This window comes from Callithrix jacchus, chromosome 5 (assembly GCF_049354715.1).
Source record: "Callithrix jacchus isolate 240 chromosome 5, calJac240_pri, whole genome shotgun sequence".
Classification (NCBI taxonomy): Eukaryota; Metazoa; Chordata; class Mammalia; order Primates; family Cebidae; genus Callithrix; species Callithrix jacchus.
Genome location: NC_133506.1, coordinates 44,029,479 through 44,051,771, shown reverse-complemented (window position 1 = coordinate 44,051,771; position 22,293 = coordinate 44,029,479). Strand labels below are relative to the sequence as shown.

Genomic DNA, 22,293 nt, shown 5'->3' with positions numbered 1-22,293 from the left:
AAATATACTGTCATGTACCACATAACAATGTTTGGTAAATGAGGAACCACACATATAATAGCAGTCCCGGAAAATTACAAATGGAGCTGAAAAATTCCTACCACCTAGTGACATCATAGCTGTCGTTATGTCACAGCACAACTTATTACTTATATTTGTGGTGATGCTGGTGTGAACAAACCTACTCTGCTACCAGTCATATAAAAGCACAGAACATGCAATTCTATACAGTACATAATGGCAATGGTAATAAACGACCATGTTATTAGTTTATGTATTTATTGTAACATACTTTTTTTGAGAGAGAGTCTCAGTCTGTTGCCCAGGCTGGAGTGCAGTGACACAATCTTGGCTCACTGCAACCTCCACCTCTGAGGCTCAAGCAATTTTCCAGACTCAGACTCCCGAGTAACTGGGATTAGAGGTGTCTGCCACCACACCCAGCTAATTTTTGTATTTTTAGTAGAGATGAGGTTTCACCATACTGGCCAGGCTGGTCTCAAACTCCTGACCTCAAGTGATCTACCTCAAGTGATCTACCCACCTTCGGTCTCCCAAACTGTTGAGATTACAGGCATGAGCCACCATGCTCAGCCTATACTATACTTTTTATTGTCACTGCCTTCTATTTATTTAGAAAAGAAGTTGTTCACAGTAAAAAAAAAAAAAAAAAAAAAAAAATGTCTCAGGCAGGGCGGGACACAGTGGCTCACACCAGTAATCCCAGCACTTTGGGAGGCCAAGGTGGGTGGATCACAAGGTCAGGAAATCGAGACCATCCTGGCCAAGATGGTGAAACCCCGTCTTTATTAAAAATACAAAAATTAGCTGGCCAAAGTGACGCGTGCCTATAATCTCAGGTACTCAGTAGGCTGAGGCAGTAGAATTGCTTGAACCTGGGAGGCAGAGGTTGCAGTGAGCTGAAATGGCACCACTGTACTCCAGCCTGGCAACAGAACGAGACTTTGTCTCCAAAAAAAAGGTCTGAGGCAGGTTCAGGAAGCATTCAAGAAGTAAGTATTGTTATTATAGGAGACACCAACTCCATGTGTGTTACTGCCCCTGAAGAGCTTCCAGGGGACAAGATGTGGAGGTGGAAGACAGTGATATGAATGATCCTGACCCTGGATTAGGCCCAGGCTAATCCATTTTGTGGCTTAGTTTAAAAAAAAAAGAAAAACTTTTTTAAAGTTTTAAAAACCTAAAATTTAAGAAATAGAAAAAGTTATAGAGTAAGAATATAAAGAAAAAATATTTTTGTACAGCTGCACAATGTGTTTGTTTTAAACCATGTGCTATTACAAGAGTTAAAAAGTTAAAAAAAATAAAGTTTATAAAGTAAAAATGTTAGAAGAAGCTAAAATTAATTTATTATTGAAGAAAGAAAATTATTTTTATAGGCTAGGCACAGTGCCTTATGCCTATAATCCCAATACTTTGGGAGACCAAGGCGGGTAGATCACCTGAGGTTAGAAGTTTGAGACCAGCCTGGTCAACATCGTGAAACTCGGTCTCTACCAAAAATACAAAAATTAACTGGGTGTGGTAGCGGGCACCTGTAATTCCAGTTACTCAGAAGGCTGAGCCAGGAGAATCACTCTGTCCTGAAGCAAAATAAGGGAGCCACCTTGAATAGGTTCACATAGGGGAAGCCTTGCTGCCATTCCCTCCCTAACCAGCTAGAGAACCACCTAACTCACATCCTTCCTAACAGATCCTGAATTTTGTTTTGGGAGGGAATATGCCTACATTTCCCAGCCTTTCTTGCAGAAAGGGTGATCATGTGATGAAGTTATACCAATGAAGGGTAAGCATAAGTTATCAAGGGTGATAACTACTTCCAGAAAACTCCTCTTTAGAAAGGGGAGTGACTCAGCTGGCAGAGTTCTTTAGTCATACCTCTCCCTTTCTTCCTACTTGGAACAACAACAGGATCCTGAGCCATAAGACGACCTTAAAGATAGAAGTCATATGCTAAGAATAATGGGGAAAAAAATGGGAGGAGTCTGAGATAGGCCTACCCACATCCAGTTAAGTAGGGTGCATGGGAGATGGTAGGGTGGTAAGAATCAACAAACTGAGGGTATATGTGTCCAGCACTGTTCCAGGCATTTGGAACATATCACCATCTAAAACAAAGATCCTGGTCAGGTGCAGTGGCTCACACATGTAATCCCAGCACTCTGGGAGGCTGAGGTGAGTGGATCACCTGAGGTCAGGAGTTCAAGACCATCTTGGCCAACATGGTGAAACCTGTTTCTACTAAAAAATACAAAATTAGCCAGAAGTGGTGGCATGCGCCTGTGGTCCCAGCTACTCAGGAAGCTGAGGCAGGAGAATCACTTGACCCCCTGGGAGGTGGAGGTTGCACTGAGCCAAGATCTCACTACTGCACTGCAGCCTGAGCAACAGAATAAGACTCTGTCTCAAATAAAAGGTGAGGTAAGAAATCCACAAACACATAGGTAATTTTACAGAGAATTTATATAAATGTCTTAGGATTCTGACTTTTAACTCCCAACATCAGACATCAGTGTGCTGGAACAAAACATCAGCGTGCTGATATCTGGTGTTGGGAGTTAAAAGTCAGAATCCTGAAAACAAACTTTGACTCCTGGCCTCAAGTGATCTGGCTGCCTTGGCCTCCCAAAGTGCTAGGATTGGAGGCTTGAGCCACCACACCCAGCAGCCTCAGGTATTTCTTCATAACAATGCAAGAACAGACTAATACAGATGCTCAGGCCTATTGGTAAATTCTCTTCATCTACACAAATAACATGGGAGGCAAATTATCCCAGGAAGGCTGTGGGGGTTCCCAGTTAATTAAACTGAAAAACATTATGTTGAATGCCGAGTTAGCAGCACAATGAGTGTCTATGTGATGGTGATTACTGAAGGACAGTCTGTGGGAGAGCCCCACGGTTGTGTCCAACATCCACATACTTTAGTAACATACAAAAATAATAGCCACAGAGGCACTAGAGCTCAGGCCTCTCACTGGGCCTTGATGCCTGGACTCTAGGCCTGGGCACTGTCTCCCTTGCTCCCTTGTCTGCCTTGCTCAACTCCCTTGCCTGGAGGACCTGTTCTTTCTTGTTTATTTGAGATGGCGTCTCGCTATCGCCCAGGCTGGAGTGCAATGGCATGATCTCGGCTCACTGCAACCTCCACCTCTCGGGTTCGAGCAATTCTCCTGCCTCAGCCTCCTGAGTAGCTGGGATTGCAGGCACTCTCTTGAATCAGCCTCCTGAGTAGCTGAGATTACAGGTGCCCACCACCACGCACGGCTAATAGTTTCTCATTTTTAGTAAAGACGGGGTTTCACTATATTGGCCAGGCTGGTCTCAAACTCCTGACCTCATGATCCACATGCCTCGGCCTCCCAAAGTGCTGGGATTACAGATGTGAGCCACTGCGCCTGGCCAAGACCTGTTCTTTCTTTAGAGCCTAGTCCCGAGAACTGGAAGTCATTTACTCTTTTAAGATTGATTGACTGATTTGGGGTGTTTATTTAGAGACAGGGTCTTGCTTCGCTGCCCAGGATGGAGCACAGTGGGCTATTCATGGACACACTGAGGCATCAAACTCCTGGCCTCAAATGATCCTCTTGCCTCAGCCTCCCAAGTAGCTGGGAATACAGGTGTGTGTGCCATGGCACCCAGCCCCCTTGCTCTTTTGAAAGGTAACAGCACACCTCCATTCTGACCCCCTATTTGCAGGTCTGGGGTTTGCTTCTCCTAGGCAATCTGATTCCCATGTTCCTGGGAAAGTCTCATGGGATGCACCAAGTATTGGCCACAAAATCCACAGCAACATGCTAACTGCAAATTATTTTCTCTTTGTTAGAGCAGAACTTCAAGTTACTGTGTTTCTGCAAAATTATATTCTAGCAACGTTTTCTCCTCCTTCAAAAAATGTATTTGCTGAATGTCTGCTGTATGTGCCAGGCACCATTTTAGGTGTTGGGAATATGGTGGTGAGCAGGGCAGCCTAAGCTTCAGACCAGGAACAATTGAACAGAACCCTTCAGTAATTTCAGGTATTGGTAAATGCTATGAAAAAAATAAAAGATAATGAGACAGATGTGATGAGGAGCTACAGAAGTTGATCAGGGAAGCCTCTCTCAAGTCTCAACTGAGAGACCTGAAGATACAGGGGGTTCAGAGGCAGGGAAGAGACAGTAAGTGCAAAGGCACTGAGGCAGAAACAAGCACAGCCTTTCAATAACCAGAAAGGGCACCTCTGCATTGTGTAGCAAAAAAGAGAAAGAGAGGTATAAGCTATGAGGACCAGGCATGGTTTTCAGTCAGAATGGGGCAGGATGGGGAATTACTAAAGGGGCTTGAGCATGGGTCAAGATCTAATTCATGCTTTTGAGAGATCACTGTGGCTCCTGTACAGAAAAGGCTAAAGTGGAAGCAGTTTTATGCAGCTCAGAGAGACTTGGTTTTATATCTGCACAGCTATGCTTATTACAGTGTATTTAAATATTAATATTTATTAACTGTTCACAGCTTAACAAGGGTTACAGTAAAAACCTGATCCTTGCCCTAGAGAGTTAGAAAGGCAAAGATGATGACAGATACAAAGGGCGGGCTGGGGGGTTCTGAGCACCTTCCTGAGGACCCTCAACAGCAGGAGTAAGTAGATGGCAACTCTGTGCTCACCCTGAGACAAACACCATTCTTGGTGGCAATTTTTTCTTTTGTGCTTTCCTTGAATAAATGAATACCAAACAACATTCCAGCAACAACACCTGGTCTGTTCTCATGTATGTCAAGCAGTCTGGAAAATTAAAAGGAATAAAATCTGCTCAAATATGTGCACTTCAGTAGGGTACATACTAGCAACAGAAATCACTATCAGTAATGTGGCTGAAGAAGCGATGAGATCAATTATGAAGACAGGTCAGATATATTGTGTAGAACAACCTGCTTGAGCGAAGAAGCATTTGACAGAATCACTTGGGAAAGGAAATTCCTGAGAAAATAATTTTGGATCTGGTTCCTACAAACTGCTCAGGGAGAGATATGAACAGTCAGAAGTATCATCTTATAACAACTCAATCCATTATTTCATTTCATTTAGATTAAGAATATAATCAGGTGTGGGATAGTCTCTCACTTAAAAACCCAACGAAAACCAGTGATACACATGTATCACTTCTTCACAAGAAGAAGAAAACAAAGCTATCTGTCCATCTGTCTATCCACCTGCTACCTTCTTGCTCCTTCCACAGATATCTGTGAGTGGCTACTAACTGCCAGGTACTGGGCAAGGCATGGATATCCAGTGTAGACATGAGAATCAAAGCCTTTGTGCTCCTGTGGACAGACACTGAGTGACTAATCACCCAATCAATTAACTACTGGGAGCAAAGTGTCCCAACCTGAACCTACTGCACTGAGACTGACATGAAGAAGTAGTAGCTAGATACATCCCAGCACTATTTAGAGAAAACAGCACAGCTGACAACAGGACACTTGACATCATGCCTCGCTGATTGTGTTCCCTAAGAGAAAAGCAATGGGAAAGGCCCAGAAAGAGACAAGCTGTTATCAGAGGTTCCCTTCATATGTTATGACATATGCTTCTTCTGCCCCTCACAGAGGCTGATTCCCTCTCACACTTGGAAAAAGACCATATCAGTCCGTACCTGACAGCAATGAGCCTCCTTCTCTGGGCGTGTCTCCATTTTCTGTGCTTACTTTTCCAGAATCACTCCTGGCATGTTCACCATCGGTTAAATCTGTTTTTTCGGGAGTTGTTGGTTTGCTTTGTGCCTGGCTGTGCTTCAAATGAACGAACTTTGGGGATACTGCTGCAGCTTGGATAACAGGAGACTGGGGTTTCGACTGGATTGGTTTTTCCAGTTCTCTGGCCTCTTGCAACTAAAAGGCAACAAAAAAGGGATACAATTTAAATAGTCTCAGCATTTTGGTAAGGAATAAAAATTATGCCAGCCTATTGCTTAAAAAATTTCCTGGGCTGGGTACAGTGGCTAACACCTGTAATTCCAGCACTTTGGGAGGCTGAGGCAACAGGAATGCTTGAGCCCAGGAGATCGAGACCAGCCTGGGCAACATGGTGAAACTCTCTCTCTACAGAAAACAAAAAAAACTAGCTGTGTGTGGTGGCACATGCCTGTAGTTCAAGCTACTTAGGAGGTTGAGGTGAGAAGATTACTTGAGCTGGGGAGGTCAAGCCTGCAGTGAGCCATGATCATGCCACTGCACTCCAGCCTGGGCAACAGAACAAGACTCTACCCCCCCCCACCAAAAAAAAACAAAAACAAAAACTTCCAGCCACAAGGATAACATACTTAAAAGGAAATAAATTCCTTTGACAAACTCCAAAAAATTCTGAATACAAATTTCAAAACCTGTATTAGTTTCTCTGATTTTTAAAGCAAGAACAAAAGTACAGCATAGAGAATGCACAGGAAGAAGGGGTAACTTTAAAATGCTAGTGAATCTTCACAGGTACCAAGGTCACACATGAAAGAGTTCAGAGAGCAATGATGTCTTGCCCCCAGCACATAAGAGCTGCTACTCACCACTTGGTTTTCCATGCGGGTGAAAATGACGTTGAGCATCTGAGTAAGGGTAGCCTTGGCAGTGGTTTGATTGATGAGATTTTTGCTGGCCAAATAGATATTGTAACATGTCCTCACTGTCTGAAGGATAGTACCCTCATGAATTTCAATGTGTGGGGAAGTCACTGCCGTCAGTAGAGCCTAAAACAGAAATCCACGACCTTCACCATCAGGAAAGCACGCCACCATCCTGCCCTCCCATGGCCACAATTTTCTAGAGGGTCTGGTTTTGTTTTTCTTTTGTGTTGTTTTTTTTAAAAATAAATTTTAAGATGGCTCTGCAAATTAAACTGGATGATTATTATCAAGAGCGAACTTCAATGGCTGTTAGTTTAAAAACAATGAACAGTTCTATGAAATCCAAATTATTTGAAACAATTAAATTGTTGAAGCAGGCTTTCTACTGGCTCACTTTCTAAAAATCCAAACTTCTGGCTAGGCAGGGTGGCTCACTTGAGGTCAGGAGTTTAACATAAGCCTGGCCAACATGGGGAAACCCCATCTCTTTTAAAAATACATAAATAATCCAGGAGTGGTGGTGCATGCCTGCAGTCCCAGCTACTCGAAAGGCTGAGGAACAAGAATTGCTTGAACCTGGGAGGCAGAGGTTGCAGTGAGCCAAGATTGCACCACTGCACTCCAGCCTGGATGACAGAGCAAGACTATGTCTCAAAAAAACAAAAACAAAAACAAGCCAAACTTCTGGATGTTAATACCTCAGGACATATAACACTCAAATGTGATCTCACCCAGATTTTTCAGGAAATACATGTTTCGGTGGTGTCTGGTTTCCCAATTTCCTGGCAGCTTTTCAAGAAAGCTTTAAGAAAGGTTTACTTAGCATGAAGCCCTCCCCTCATAATGCTAATAGTTTCAGGACTTAAGATTTGGAAACTTGGCCACACCCATCCTGATCCTGTTCTCAAACAAGCAGAAGGTACCATCCTGTGCCAAACCATTCTTGGCAGCAGAAATCGAACAGGGAAGTAGGACAGGGGCAAGTCAAAGATAAGAATATCAGCAAAGACCCGCTGAGAAATCCAGACTGGGAATCCAAGGTTAACCAGAGGATTTCAAGATGATTTAATTCACAAGCAAATTGTTTACTTTGAAAACATACCTGGTTCCATTTTTCTTGTCTCAGTCCATGCTAATTAATTCTGACACCTAACAAAAGATCTAAATGATGCTTAAATCTTTCTGTTCCAGCTCAGCACCACCTGAGACAACTAATACATGGTAAATTAGAAATCCAGATTTCCAAGGGGACTTGCTTTCTAATTTAAAAACCAGATAGAAAAACAAATAGATATACCTTAATTATTTGTAACTGAACCCCTTCATCGGTCTGAGGGCCCTGAAAACAACTGCAAATGGTTTCAACAATTCTGTCGATCAGTCGTTTCCCAGGTGCTCCACTGTCAGGGGCATTGCCAGTGATGTGCCCATATGCGATGAGTTTCTAAAAAGAGAAAGAATGGAGATTACAAATTTCTTCTTGGCCAGGACTGAGGCCTTCCGTGGCAGCACAAGACAGCAAAAGACAGGCACTTTCAGTTCCTACAGAGTCCTCTGCTCCCCAGGAGCCAGGCAGGCATAACCACCGTAACCATTCTGTGACTGCAACGTTCTTCCTGTCTCCTGACAGCAAAAGATGCCTGTGATGGTGATATAGTAGCCGAAGAAAAATGCAAGGTATAGGGCACTCCCCAGTACGCATCTCTGCAACGCTGAGGAATTACAAGCTATACATACTCATGGCAGAGAGAAGATCAGTGGTTGTCCAGAGTCGCGGGTCGGGGTAGGGAGACATAGGGAGTGATTGTTAATGACAACATAAAAAGAGTCTACTTAGGTTGTGGTAATGGTTGCACAACTCTGTCAATAAACTAAAAATCACTAAAGTGTGTGTGTGTTTGAGACAGGGTCTCACTCTGTCACCCAGGCTGGAATGAAGTGGTACAGTCACGGCTCACTCAAACCTCAACCTCCCAGGCTCAAGCAATCCTCCTACCACAGCTTCTTGAGTAGCTGGGACCATGGGCACATGCCACCATGCTAGGTTAATTTTTCTTTATTCTTTGTAGAGACAGGGTCTTCCTATGTTGCTCAGGCTGATCCCAAACTCTTGGGATCAAGTGATCCTCCTACCTGTAATCCCAAAGTATTGGGATTACAGATGTGAGCCACTGTGCCTGGCTTGAATTATACTTTGATCCGCCCATCTCAGCCTCCCAAAGTGCTGGGATTACAGGTGTGAGCCACCACACCCAGCAGAATTATACTTTAAATGAATGAATTGTATGCATGTTAATTTTATCTCAAAAAGCTGTTAAAATTATATATAAATATGTATTTTCTTTCAATGGAAAGCTACCCAAGAAATTAAGAACATGGTTTGCTTGAGGGAGGAGAACTAAGCAGCTGTGAGCTGCGGTAGAACTAAGACACTCTGTAGTACATCTTTTCATTTATTTTCAATGTTGAATTGCGTCAGTGTATTTTCTATTCCAAAAATCCAAGTTAAAACTTGATCTGCATAAAAATAACTGCATTTCACACTTATATCAGCAAATAGTGTGTGTCGCCCACAAGTGGCTGCTTGGGCCCTGCCCTCTCTGAGAGGTTATAGATTGGTCTGTGCCACCTCACCCATGACCGGGATATCAGCATGGAGGACAGAGCTGGAAGGAACCTCAAACATCAGCAGCAGGACAATTTCTATGTCTGGCTGGGAAACAAAATCACCCAAGGAAGCTCACTAAAAACACAGGTTCCTGGACCTCAACCCAGACATACTGAAGCAGAACTTCTGGGTGGAGCCCAGGAATCAGTGCTTTTCTCCAAGCTATCCAGGTTATATTGATGGTTGATCAGATAAAAGAATCAGTCATCTGGCACGTATACATATGAACTCTATGGCATTCTCTGCCTCCAGTGACTTGGTGAAGACTCCTACAACTGCTGTTCTTTCTCCATTTTGGCTTCTAGCTGGTTACATTCTTGCTTCTGCCCATACCAGGTGGACTCAGGTTCCTGGGTTATCTATAGAGCAGTCACCACTGCAGGAGGAAGGCTGGCCACTATACAGAAATCTAATGCTGTTTCTCAATGGCTTTTCCCCTTCCTTAGCTATTGAAGTGTCACCACTCAATAAGCAGAAAGAAAAACTGATTGAGAAAGTGGCTGAGAGTAGAAATGTAATACTACTGGATGGAGTGACTGAAGGAGCAGGAGAGAGGCCTGAACATACTCTGCTCCTCCAGTCCAACCCCTAAATCTCCAGGTAGGAGGTGTGGCCTGTGAAGGCAAGTCCATGTGCCCTTTACCTCACCCGCAGGCTTCTTAGGAGGGCAGGGCTGTCGACCTGGAAAATGAGCTGTGGTTCTGACATTGCTTGCTCTTACATCTAATGGACTCAAGTCTGTTTTGTGCATTGGATTGCAAGTGGGATGGTCTAGGAACTCCTCAAATGTGAATGCTGAAAAGTAGGCTCCATAAAATCCAATACCGATGCCACAAAGCAAGCTTGTCTTTCATACTTTAACTCAAGTATGAAAAGGACAGAAAGTATCCTGTCCTCTATAGACTCCCTTCAAATCAGAAAGGGTTTTAAGTATGACTTTCCCCCTCATCTGTGCAGTGAGACAAGGCTGGGAGAAAGCAGAGTTCCTGTATCCTGTGGATCTTTCTGGTTCTGCTTTCGCATCTTTCTCTGTGACAGTCCCCGTTCTGGGCACTGTGGATAACTGTGTAAGTACTATTTTTCTCAGAGTCTATATCTCCAGGGAGGTGCATCAAAGCTCAAAGTCCTAACTGGGACCTACAGGGTTGTGTGTGAGTTGTAGACATTGCCCCCATCTCCCACTATCTCCCAGGTCGATGTCCCCACCTTGTTCCTTGCTGAGGGGTGGAAAGAGAGACAGGGAGGCACGGCTCTGGGCAGCTGGTCCACTGATACATGTGCTGGGGCTTGCACAGGGACAATTCTGGCATGGAAGGGAAGATGATGACAATATAATACACTATAACAGGACTTTATAGGACTCACTGCACAAAGGAAAATGCTATGTGGTTGGTTTCTTGGCATAGAATAGGACATACTTAGTAATGAACAGAAGTGACAAAGATTCCCTGTCTTCCCTTCCTGCAGCATACTTCCCCACAACCAGGGCTCAGTGTAAGGAGGGTTAGGGTCAGTCTTCTCTAAGCTAGTAGGTGGTCTCCAAGTTCTTCTGGTCACGTCAATAACATTTTTTTTTTTTTTTGAGACAGGGTCTCACATCTTACTCTGTTACCCAGGCCTGCAGTGCAGTGGCATGATCACGCTCAATATAACCTCTACTTCCCCTTACTCCAAAGTAAGTAAGCTATATTACAAGTTATCCACCAACACGAATGAATATATTTCATACAAATTAAGTCTTCTACCTCACTGGTCTCCATTCTGAAGTTAGTTCTATTTATTTGGCCTCAGTGACAGGAATCCAAAGAGACACCTCTGACCAGAGAAACTGCAGCATGTCTCCAAGGAGCCTTGTACAGAGATGTTCACTGGAACCTGTGTGTGAATGCGTCTGTACAAGGGAGCGATAGGTGAAATGGTGGCATAACACATCATATACTAGTCAAAAGAAATGCACCAGATCTACATGGAGCAATAGAGCTAGAGCTTAATAATGGTGTTGAATGCAAAAAGCTGCAGAGAAACTTGTACAAGTGAATCATTAATTAAAAAAAAAAGAGAGAAGGAAGAATGTTATATACCTAAACAGGCAATAGGACTTGAGGCTGGTGGCCCAAGGAAACTTCCTTTCATCTATAAAGTTCAAAAACTTTTAACAGAGAATGTAGTCATGTACAACTCATATAATTAAAAATTGGTTTTTCAATGTACATTTAAAAAAAATCTACACATTTTCTGGAAGCGCTGAAAGATCATGTTTGCGGTATAAACAGGGCAGCTTAGATTAGTGGTTTCCTACAGCCTTATATATATACTTTAATAACAGTAACACGTGTAAGTAGGTTTTTTTTTTTTTTTTTTTTTTTTGTAGAAATGAGGTCTCCCTATGTTGCTCAAGCTGGTCTTGAACTCCTGGGCTCAAGTAATCCTTCCACCTTGGCCTCCCAAAGCACTGGGATTACAGGTGTGAACCATCATGCCCAACCCATAACTTTATTTTTTGGAGGCAGAGTCTTGCTCTGTCATCCAGGCTAGAGCGCAGTGGCACAATCCTGGCTCACTGCAACCTCCACCTCCTGGGTTCAAGTGATTCTCCTGCCTCAGCCTCCTCCCGAGTAGCTGGGATTATAGTACGTGCTACCACACCCGGCTAATTTTTTGTATTTTTAACAGAGATGGGGGTCTCACCAAGTTGCCCAGGCTGGTCTTGAACTCCTGAGTGCAGGCAATCCACCTGTCTTGGCCTCCCAAAGTGCTAGGATTACAGGTGTGAGATACCACACCCATACCCAACCTACAATTTTAAATTAAAGCAATATGAATATATTGGGACAATATCCTCAAAAATGTTTTTAATTATTCACTTGAGGCCAGGAGTTCAAGACCAGCCTGAACAACAAAGCAAGACCCTGGTCTCTACAAAAAGTAAAAAAAATAATTAGTTGGGTGTGGTGGCGTACTCCTGTAGTCCCAGCTACGTGGGAGGACTGCGTAAGTCCAGGAGTTTGAGGCTGCAGTGAGCTATGATCAAGCCACTGCACTCTAGCTTGGGCGACAGAGTGAGACCTGTCTCTTAAAAAAAGAAAGAAAACTGGCTGGGCACAGTGGTTCATGCCTGTAATCCTGTAATCCCAACACTCTGGGAGGCTGAGGTGGGCTTAAGCCCAGGAGTTCAGGATCAGCCTGGACAACATGGCAAAACCCTGTCTTAATAAGAAATAGAAAAATTAGCCTATGGTCCCAGCTACCTGGGAGGCTGAGGTGGAAGGATCACCTGAGGCTGGGGAAGTTGAGGTTATACTGAGCGTGATCATGCCACTGCACTGCAGGCCTGGGTGACAGAGTGAGATGTGAGACCCTGTCTCAAAAAAAAAAAAAAAAATTACTGACGTGATCAAAAAAACTTGGAGACCACCTACTAGCTTAGAGAAGACTGACCCTAACCCTCCTTACACTGAGCCCTGGTTGTGGGGAAGTATGCTGCAGGAAGGGAAGACAGGGAATCTTTGTCACTTGATAGAAACAAGCTGCAGGGGAAGTCTCTAGGTTTCTCCCAGTGGGGAAGGAGCTTGAGCTAACTGTGCCTATGGCAAATCAATCCCAAAGAACCTTTGCCACTCCTAACGCTGCACCAAGCTCAAAGAATGGCAGGGCACAGCATGAACGTGTCTGCAGCTGGTTTCGATTCTGCCCAAATCAAACTTTACTCCCAGATGCTGGCCTTCCACCTCTAAGACAGAGGTTACCTCACCCACACTGGGAAAAGCCAGTCCAACAGGCTTGGCAAGGGCAGCCACCAAGGGAAAGTACATTTTTTTCCATTCAGCAGTCCAGGGAGCACCCAGTCACTTTCTCATGTCATAAAAAAGATGAGACATTTTACATACTAAACAAAGAAATCCTACTGTACCTATTACATCTCAGAGAACCTATTACATCTCAGAGAACCTATTACGTCTCAGAGAACTTCCATTCCTTTGTGTGTGTGTGTGGTTTTTTTTTTTTTTAAGACAGGGTCTTGCTTTGTCACTCAGGCTGGAGTTAGGTGTCACCATCATGGGTCACTGCAGCCTCAACCTCGTGGGCCCAAGCAATCCTGTCTCTGCTTCTGAGTAACTGGAACTAAAGGTATGTACCAATATGCCCAGCTAACTTTTTATTTTTACTTTTTGTAGAGATGAGGGTCTCACTGTATTGCCCAGCCTAGTCTCAAACACCTGGCCTCAAGTGATCTTCCTGCCTCAAAGTGCTGGGATTATAGGAGTAAGCTACTGCACCAAGCCAGAACTTCCATTCTAAAAAGAGAGATAACCATATCCCATAAGACTCAAGAATGTAGTAAAGCAGGGTGTCAGTGTTTCCCTTTGAAATCATACTCAGGTACAAGGAGTTCCAGAAACAAACTATTTCTGTTATTAAAGAGGCCAGAGCCACACGGTTACAGTTAAGAGCAGCAAACTTTTTCGATAAAGGGTCATATACTAAATCTTTAGGCTCTGTAGGTTATTTGGTCTCCATTACAGCTACTCAGCTAGGTCACAGTAGCAGGAAGGCAGTCATAGATAATTCATAAATGAATAGGCATGGCTGCTGCTATGGACTGAGAGTTTGTGTACCCCTAAAATTCATATATTGAAGCTTTAACCCTGTCATGTGATGGTATTAGGAGGTTGGGCGTCTGGGAAGTAATCGGACGTAGATGCAGTCATAAGGGTAGGGTCCTCAGGACAGGATCAGCACCCTATAAGAAACCAGAGACCTAGCTCTCTCTCCATGACAAGTGAGAACACAGCTTTTTGCAGCCAGAGAGAGGGTACCCTCACCAGGAACCGAATCAGCCAGTACCTTGATCTTATGTCCCCAGCTTTCAAAACTGTAAGAAATAAATGTCTGTTGTTGAAGATAGCCAGTCTATGATATTCTGTTCAGCAGCCCAAGCAGACTAAAACAGCTGTGTTCCAGTAAAACTTTATTTGCAAAAGCAGGTGGTAGGCCAGATTTGGCTCATGGGCCAAAGCTGATGATCCCTGGTTAAGAACGCAGACACGGAGTCAAGAAGTCCTAGAAACCCGGCTGGGCACAGTGGCTCATGTTTGTAATCCCAAAACTTTGGAAGGCCTAGGTGGGAGGATCACTTGAGCTCAGGAGTTTGAGACCAGCCTGGGCAACTTGGTGAAACTCTGTCTCTATAAAAAATACAAAAAGGAAGTTATCTGGGTGCATGCCTGTGGTCCCAGCTACTTGGGAGGCTGAGATCGGAGAATTACTTGAGCCCAGGGACAATCACTTGACGTTGCAGTGAGCCACGATCTTGCCATTGCACTCCAGCCTACCTTGGACTGGGCAGGTCACTTCATTCCCTAAGCCTTGGTTTCCTTGATTCTAAAATGAGGACAACAGTAAGTACCTCAGAGGGCTGTCGAGGGGACTACACATGGTACGGTGGATGAAGCATGCAGGGCCCACCACAGGCTAAGAGGTCAATGCAAGTCAGCCACTGTTCTCAGTACATCAGTTACATTAATTATCAGCACTCCTTTCAAAACAAAACCTTAACATGGAGAGAGAACAACTAAAATTCAACTTCTGCCAAATTTCCTCATAACACGTTCACAGTAAAAAATATTTTAGGATAGAAGCAGGACTGAAGCCTGCCATTTAACAATTCTTGGCTCACTGTATGTCTCACAAAGGACAATCTACAGAATTATATCGAATAACAAAATAGTTTTGCATTTGGAAGAGCTGCTTCTGTGAAGAAACTCTCTTCAATTCTCAAGTACACATAACAAAGAAGAGAGATTAACAGAGTAAATATTAGACCAGAGACACCAAAAATATGGCACGCCTACTGCCACTTTGCAGTCCTGTGTCTTGGTAGATGAAACCAGTCAAGAGCACTCTTTCTTGAGAAAGCTGGATGAGCCTTCAGACACCTCTTTTACAAAGCTCTCTAAGTAATCAGAATACAGAATCTAGTCACCATTCCTGTTCTAGAAAGTACTGGCAAGCTGTGGATCACTTCAACATGTTTTTAAAATTAAACTTTCTTCATTGATGTGGACTGCCCACTGAGGTCAAGAATAAACATTCTTTGAACCAGGTATGGTGGCTCATTCCTGTAATCCCAGCTACTTGGGAGGCTAAGGCAGGAGGATTATTTGAGCCTGGGAGTTAGAGGCTATAGTGAGCTATGATCAAGGCACTGCACTACAGCCTGGGCAACAGAGTAAGACCCTGACTTGAAATAAACAAAAAAGAACATAAATGTTCTTTGAGGTAATCAGAAACCTAAGGAGCACATCTTGAGCAAGAGTACAAGAATGGTGAGCCGGGAATTAAGAAACCCAGGTTATAGTCCTGTTTCTCTTACTACCTGCATATTACTAGACAAGTCACCTTAACTTCTCTACTCTTGCTTCTTCCTCAGTAAAAGGTAATTTAAAACAAAGTTACTTGTGGCTCTAAATACACCCAGTCCTCATTATTTGCAGCTATATTTGCAAATGCACCTACTCACTAAAGTTTATTTATAAGCCCAAATCAATACTTCTGGGGCTTTTTTGGTCATTTGTAGACATGCACAGAGCAGTAAAGAATGTGAAATCACTTATGTTCATGTTCCTAGCTGAGGTCAAACAAGGAAACACTATGCCTCCTTGTTTCATTCTCCTATTGCAAACAAGTGGCCATTTTAGTGGTATACTTAGTGCTGTGTTTTTTGCATTTTTGTCCTTTTGTTGGTGATTTTGCTGTTTACAATGGCTCCCAAGTATGTGCTGATGTGCTTTCCCATGTTCCTAACAGCAAGAGGGTAGTGATGTGCCTCACAGACAAATTATGTGTGTTAGAAAAGCTTTGTTCAGGCATGTGTCATAGCGCTGTGGGCCCTGAGTTCAATGTTATTGCATCAATAAAAGATATTAGATAGTCTCTTTAAACCGAAACACATGAAGACTAAAGGCTTACAGGAACCTAACCCTGTATTTCTTCTAGGAACAAAGATTCAATGTTTGCTAATTTAGTACGGGAGGTGACTTTACAGCACATAACTACCAAAAACAACAGATTTGACTGCCTCTATTTCTCTACTTGATAGGAATTTTCATGCCATTAAGAAAGGCTTTCGAGATCAGCCTGACCAAAATGGTGAAACTCCATCTCTACTAAAAATACAAAAAATTAGCTGGGTGTGGTGGTGGGCGCCTATAATCCCAGCTACTCAGGAGGCTGAGGCAGGAGAATCCCTTGAGCCCAGGAGGCGGACACTGCAGTGAGATGAGGTTGTACCACTGCACTCTAGCCTGGGCAACAAGAGCGAAACTTTGTCTCCAAAAAAAAAAGAAAGAAAGAGGCTGACCAGGTACAGTGGCTCATGCCCATTATCCCAGCACCTTGTAAACCAAGGTGGTAGGACTGCTTGAGGCCAGGAGTTTAAGACCAGCCTGGGCAACATAGTGAGACTGTATCTCTACAAAATAAATAAAAGAAAGAGGCTGTATAAAAATGCCTATGTGTCCATGTGTGTCAAATATTCCAATTAATGCTAAAGATTTCATTTAGAAAAAACATACACAAGACATGAACAAATAAGATATTTTTGGGGAAACAAATTCTGGTTTTAGCTAAAGAGCTCACAGTTTTCTCTTTTCCCTCCCTCATGAGATGTCCAAAAGGAATGTGTTAAACTGTTCCTTTCTGCATTGTCTCTGAGAGCACTGAGTGCCAGGGTGGTCTGCAGCATAGCTCTGTGTAAGGACCAACTGTGGCTTGGAGAGAACCCCCTTGACACCATGAAGTTTAAACATGGTACCTGCAAGCAGTCGAGGGATGTGCTGACCACCCGTGGGGACTTGGACTGGCAGGCTAGCTCGAATGGAAGAAAATACTTGTCGGCTTCAATGAAGTTTGCCTTTGGTGGTGCAGCAGTGCCAAGCCTAGGAGAAAAGCAAGACAGGGGCAGGAGGAGAAATGAACAAAAAAAAAAAAGCTTGCTTTTTCTACACCTTACTCTAACTTCCCATTCCACCTGCAATCATTTAATTAAAAGTGCCTGCAAACTATATCCTGGGGCTAGGCATTAGAAGGTGAACACCTGCATTAGGAAAACCAACACTAAAGTCCCATGTAGAGAGCAAGTTCTCTGACTGGCATGCTGAATTAACGACATCCTGGACTGAATCTTGGTGGCAGCCACGCCAGAGCTATATTTCTGAAATGTGACTAACTGGCTTCCTTACTACGAAGATCAGGAGTAGCCACTCAGGGAGCAGGCTGTCCTCAAGCCTAAGGAAGCATGTCATACAACAGACAAGGGCTTTGCCTCTTCTGTCAAGAAAATATACAACAGCATTACCTTGATCTTGATCCTTCCCTCAAAGGATACAAGTACTGAGGCAGCAGCCTGTTAACCTAGCATCAGTTCAAATATACAGAGTTGTGCTGTGTGCCTAGCACTATGCTTGCAGAGTTTGTGCTACCCCTGAGGATTAGAAATATGAGAAAACAAGCAGAGAAAGGAGTTCCCCCAGCCGCTACCTACTCCCTTTGTGCCCCACCTCAGCAAGGAGAAAGTGCTATAGCTTACCTCTGCTTTTCTATTTCTGCTTTAATTTCATCTGATAAGGAAGGAAGAAAAAGCACATTAGGAAAATGCAACATTTATTCAAAGGAAAACTTTACTAAAAGATATTTGGAGACCACTGAAAAGAATGTTAATGAGATGTTTAAATACAGAAATGCTGATATGAAATGAAAGAAGTAATTGTAACAGCAATAACAACAGCTAATGCTTACGGAGTGACTGGCTAGAAGCATTACTGTGTGTGTTTTAGCTCATTTAGCCCTCACAACAATCCTATGAGGTCTGTACTATTATTACATCCATCTCATTTAGAGCAGGGTTTCTCAGCCTTGGTACCACTGACATTTGGGGATGAAGAATGCTTTGTTATGAGGCTGCCCTGTGCACTCTAGGATGTTTAGTAGCATCCCTGCCCTCCACCCATTGGATACCAGGAGCACTCCTGACCCCTCTGCCATCCTGAAAACTAAAAACGTCTCTAGACATTGCCAAGTGTGCCCTGAGCAAAACCACTCCTGATGAGAAGCAGTGATTTTGATGAGGAAACCGAGGCATAGGAATGTTAGGTAACTTGGCTACTGCTGCATATCAAGAACCAGGGAGCCAGAATTTAAGCGAGGCTTTCTGGCTCTACAGCCATGTTCTTACTTGTTTTCTGTCTGCAGAAGGCATGTTTATGAGAGTTAGCTGCCACAATACCATGGCAATATCCTGACATCTCAACTGTGTGCAAATGTGCATAGAAGACTGGAAACTAATACCACAAAGTAGTGAAACCAATAAAACACTGAAAGTTGTCTAAGTAGTGGGATGATGAATTTTTTTTTTCACATTTTCTGTGATAAGCATATATACTTTTTCTTAATCAGCACTTTTTAAAACAATTATAAAATATACATAACCTAAAATTTACCATCTTAACCATTTTCAAGTTTACAGTTGAATGGCATTAAGTACATTTACAGTGTGCTAAGGCACATGTAATTTTTTTTTTTTTTGAGACCGAGTTTCACTCTTGTTACCCAGGCTAGATGGAGTGCAATGGCGCGATCTTGGCTCACCGCAACCTCCGCCTCCTGGGTTCAGGCAATTCTCCTGCCTCAGCCTCCTGAGTAGCTGGGATTATAGGCAGGCGCCACCATGCCCAGCTAATTTTTTGTATTTTTAGTAGAGACGGGGTTTCACCATGTTTACCAGGATGGTCTCGATCTCTTGACCTCATGATCCATGCGCCTCGGCCTCTCAAAGTGCTGGGATTACAGGCGTGAGCCACCGCGCCCAGCGGCACATGTAATTTTTAAGAATTAAAATTAATTTTTAAATCTTTATCATGGAGGTAACAACTACACTGGCACGGATATAGGAATCAAGGGTCATTTTTCAGAAATCACAATCTCAGCGATTGTCTTATTTCCAGGAAAAAACGTTTTGTGCCATTACAACAACCAAGCATCCTGTCTAAACACACAGAATTCACCCACATCCACTCAGTTGAATGTACTTCTACATGTTAGACCCACAAGCCCACGTATCATCAAATCAGGCATGGGAAGGAGATGTGTCCTCAATACCATGTATTCAGATCATCTCTAAAAGGCCAGCCTCCTTTACACAATCTCTAGAGAGCCAGTAGTGTGGATATGGCACCAGTTATCCTAGCAACCTCAGGACACAGTACTGAAGGTTGCAAATTTCCTATTCTTAGGTAACTCCATTCTAGACTAAACTTGAAGGTGTGAAAACCAAGTAAACTGACTCTCTGGAAGTAGCACTTTCTAACCTCCAAGCCCAACTTTGTATATCTTATTATACACACGAGAAAACAGAAGAGAAATGCCAAAATGACTAATAGCAACCGTTTTGCTCATGGACCCTAAGGGTTGTGACACACAGGGTCAGAGAGCTGTGTGGTGTGGATCTTGCTCCTCAGGGATAAGAATTCACTAAGGAAATGCTCCAGCTACCACCAGCAGAGGCTCAGGAAGCTGTGCTGGCAGCCAAGCTATCAGCTTTTAGAAACCTGTATCTATAATGTCAAGGCTCTGCTTGGGTGATAAGATCTGTCACTCTGTGACATGGCAGAGGGCCGCTGCTGCCCAAACTTAAAGTTTTCCTTCCAATCACAGTTACCTTGTTAGAGTGAAGTTTAAGTGCTAAACCTATCTGAAGCAATGAGGTCTTCACTAGAGTTGGTGCTGGCCTGTGAGCTCTAAAATAATCTGTTTTGAAATATCACTACAGAAATCACAATCTCAGAGATAGTGTTCTTCTGAGACTGGGCATGGTGGCTCACGCCTGTAATCCCAGAACTTTCAGAGGCCAAGGAGGGCGGATCACTTGAGTCAGGAGTTTGAGACCAGCCTGGCCAACAAAGTGAAATCTCGTCTTTACCAAAAAATACAAAAATTAGCGGGGCATGGTGGCATGTGCCTGTAGTCCCAGCTACTCGAAAGGCTGAGGCAGGAAAATCGCTTAAACCCAGGAGGCAGTAATTGCAGTGAGCTGAGATGGTGCCACTGTTACTCCAGCCTGGGTGACACAGTGAGACTGTCTCAAAAAAAAGAAAAACATGAAACAAAATACAAAGGTTACACTAACTACAAAGGACTATGGAGGCCAGGCAGGAAATGTCAAGAAAAAACATGGTGGGTGTAAGATCAAAGAAAGGCAGGACCCCCTTTCCACCCAGTACAGGAAGGGATGCAGCAGCTTCTCAGCTCCAGCTGATGGGAATCTTCAAAGGCCCTGAGCCCACAGGTGCTAGTTGTTCTGATTTTTCGAGAGGTCAAAATCCAGATTTTAGGTGAAAGCTCTGATTGCAATTCAAAACAACTTCAATTGTTTTAAAAATTATGTTAAATAGAAAAAATAAGATCTGGTGTTCGATAGATCAGTAAGATGACTACAGTTAACATTAACTGACTGTAAGTTTCAAAACAGCTAGGAAAGAATAATTCAAATGTTCCTAATGCAAAGAAAAAATAAATATTTAAGGTGATGGATATCTCAGCTACCCTGACTTGATTATATGAATGCAACCAATTATCAATGTACCACGAAAATATGTGCAGCTATATGTACCAATAAAAAATAAATTTAAAAAATATTATGGCTCAAATAAGACTAGTTTGCAGGCTGCCTAGCCCTGAGGCTACTAGTTTGCCAATTTTGCTTTAAGGGATGGAGAAGAGTTGAGGAGAGAGTGCTTCAGTGGCTGCAGGGGATAAAAGTGGCTTGTAAGGATTGTGACCAGTGCTATGAGGACAAAACATCTATTTTCTATAAGCTAAATCTTTGCCTAGCCAAAGAATAAAGAACTAAGGAGCCAGAGGACTTTAGTTGGAGGCCAAACCCACTATAAATTTTATAGATGAAAAATCAAGACCCACAGAGGTTACAAGTACTAGAGATGAGACTTAAACACAGAAAATCAGGCTCCAGAGTCTGTGTTCTCTTGGGTACCCTGACTCTCAAATAAGCATATGGAATTACTCTGTAAACTATAAATGCAGAACAGTTTAAATGTGTGGTTTTCCTAGCACTGATACAAACCATGAATGCTGCAGCCATGGTTCAAAACACTGGTGTTTTCACTACACCGTGAACCCCGTCCAGCTGGGAAGCTAGTTTACACGCCTTCTGAAATCTCCCAAACCCCTTTTCTGGCCTGTCGTGACCACAGCAAAGGTAAAACCCGGTTTTGGAATGGGAATGAGTAAGGGGTGACAGGACTGGCAGCAGCAGCAGTGCAGGGCACAGGGACGGAAGAGAGCAGCTTTCTCCTGTGACCAGGAAAGAGTTGCTATGTGGAAAAGTAACTGCAGAAATCCAGGAAATTCCAGTTGCAAATCCTATGTTCACTGATTCTTTTTTAGTTTTCTAAATTTACCCTTAGGTATTCCCACAAGAATTAGGAATTGCTGCACTTCCTAAACTACTCTTCGTCGAGGAAAAAAAAATCTTCAGGCTGGTCCCAGTGGCTCACGCCTGTAATCCCAGCACTTTTGGAGGCTGAGGTGGGCAGATCACTTTGAGCTCAGGAGCTCAGATCACCCTGAGCAACATGGTAAAAAGAGCTAGGCTCCATCTTAAAAAAAAAAAAAAAAAATTGGAAAGTCTTCTCCACTAGGCCCAGTAGAGGCCCAGATGATAACAGCATCTTTGTAAGGGATGGGAGAAACCCCAGGGAGGGGCTGGGAGAGGGTGGCCTGGCTCAACTTTTCTTTGGACAAATCACTCTGCTGCTCACAGCAGCCAGATAAAGAGGAAGGTGGCCAGGACAGAAGAAGGGAAACCCATCAGGAGGTTACTGCTAATAATCCAGGCTAGCAGCAATGGGGGCTTGGAGCAGCACAGGGCCTGTGCAGGTGGAGAGAAGGCAGTCTGAAGCACACCAGCACCTTTTCATTTAGTTTGGTTTTTGTTTTT

The 22,293-nt window shown here is 43.4% G+C and overlaps 1 protein-coding gene across 4 annotated transcripts in view; it reads right to left on the bottom strand.

The window, feature by feature from the left end:
* ARFGEF2 (ARF guanine nucleotide exchange factor 2) overlaps positions 1-22,293 on the bottom strand; it is a 105,091-nt gene that overhangs the window by 68,903 nt on the left and 13,895 nt on the right. For 2 of the 4 annotated variants that reach the window (XM_035298863.3, XM_035298864.3), the window contains exons 2-6: positions 17,869-17,899; positions 17,095-17,218; positions 7,911-8,057; positions 6,557-6,736; positions 5,657-5,891 (exon numbers count right to left, since the gene is read on the bottom strand). In XM_035298863.3, coding sequence (XP_035154754.1) covers positions 5,657-5,891; positions 6,557-6,736; positions 7,911-8,057; positions 17,095-17,218; positions 17,869-17,899 — 717 coding nt within the window. The remainder of the gene's footprint in view (positions 1-5,656; positions 5,892-6,556; positions 6,737-7,910; positions 8,058-17,094; positions 17,219-17,868; positions 17,900-22,293) is intronic. The other 2 variants (XM_035298865.3, XM_078371904.1) reach the window with 1 other exon arrangement.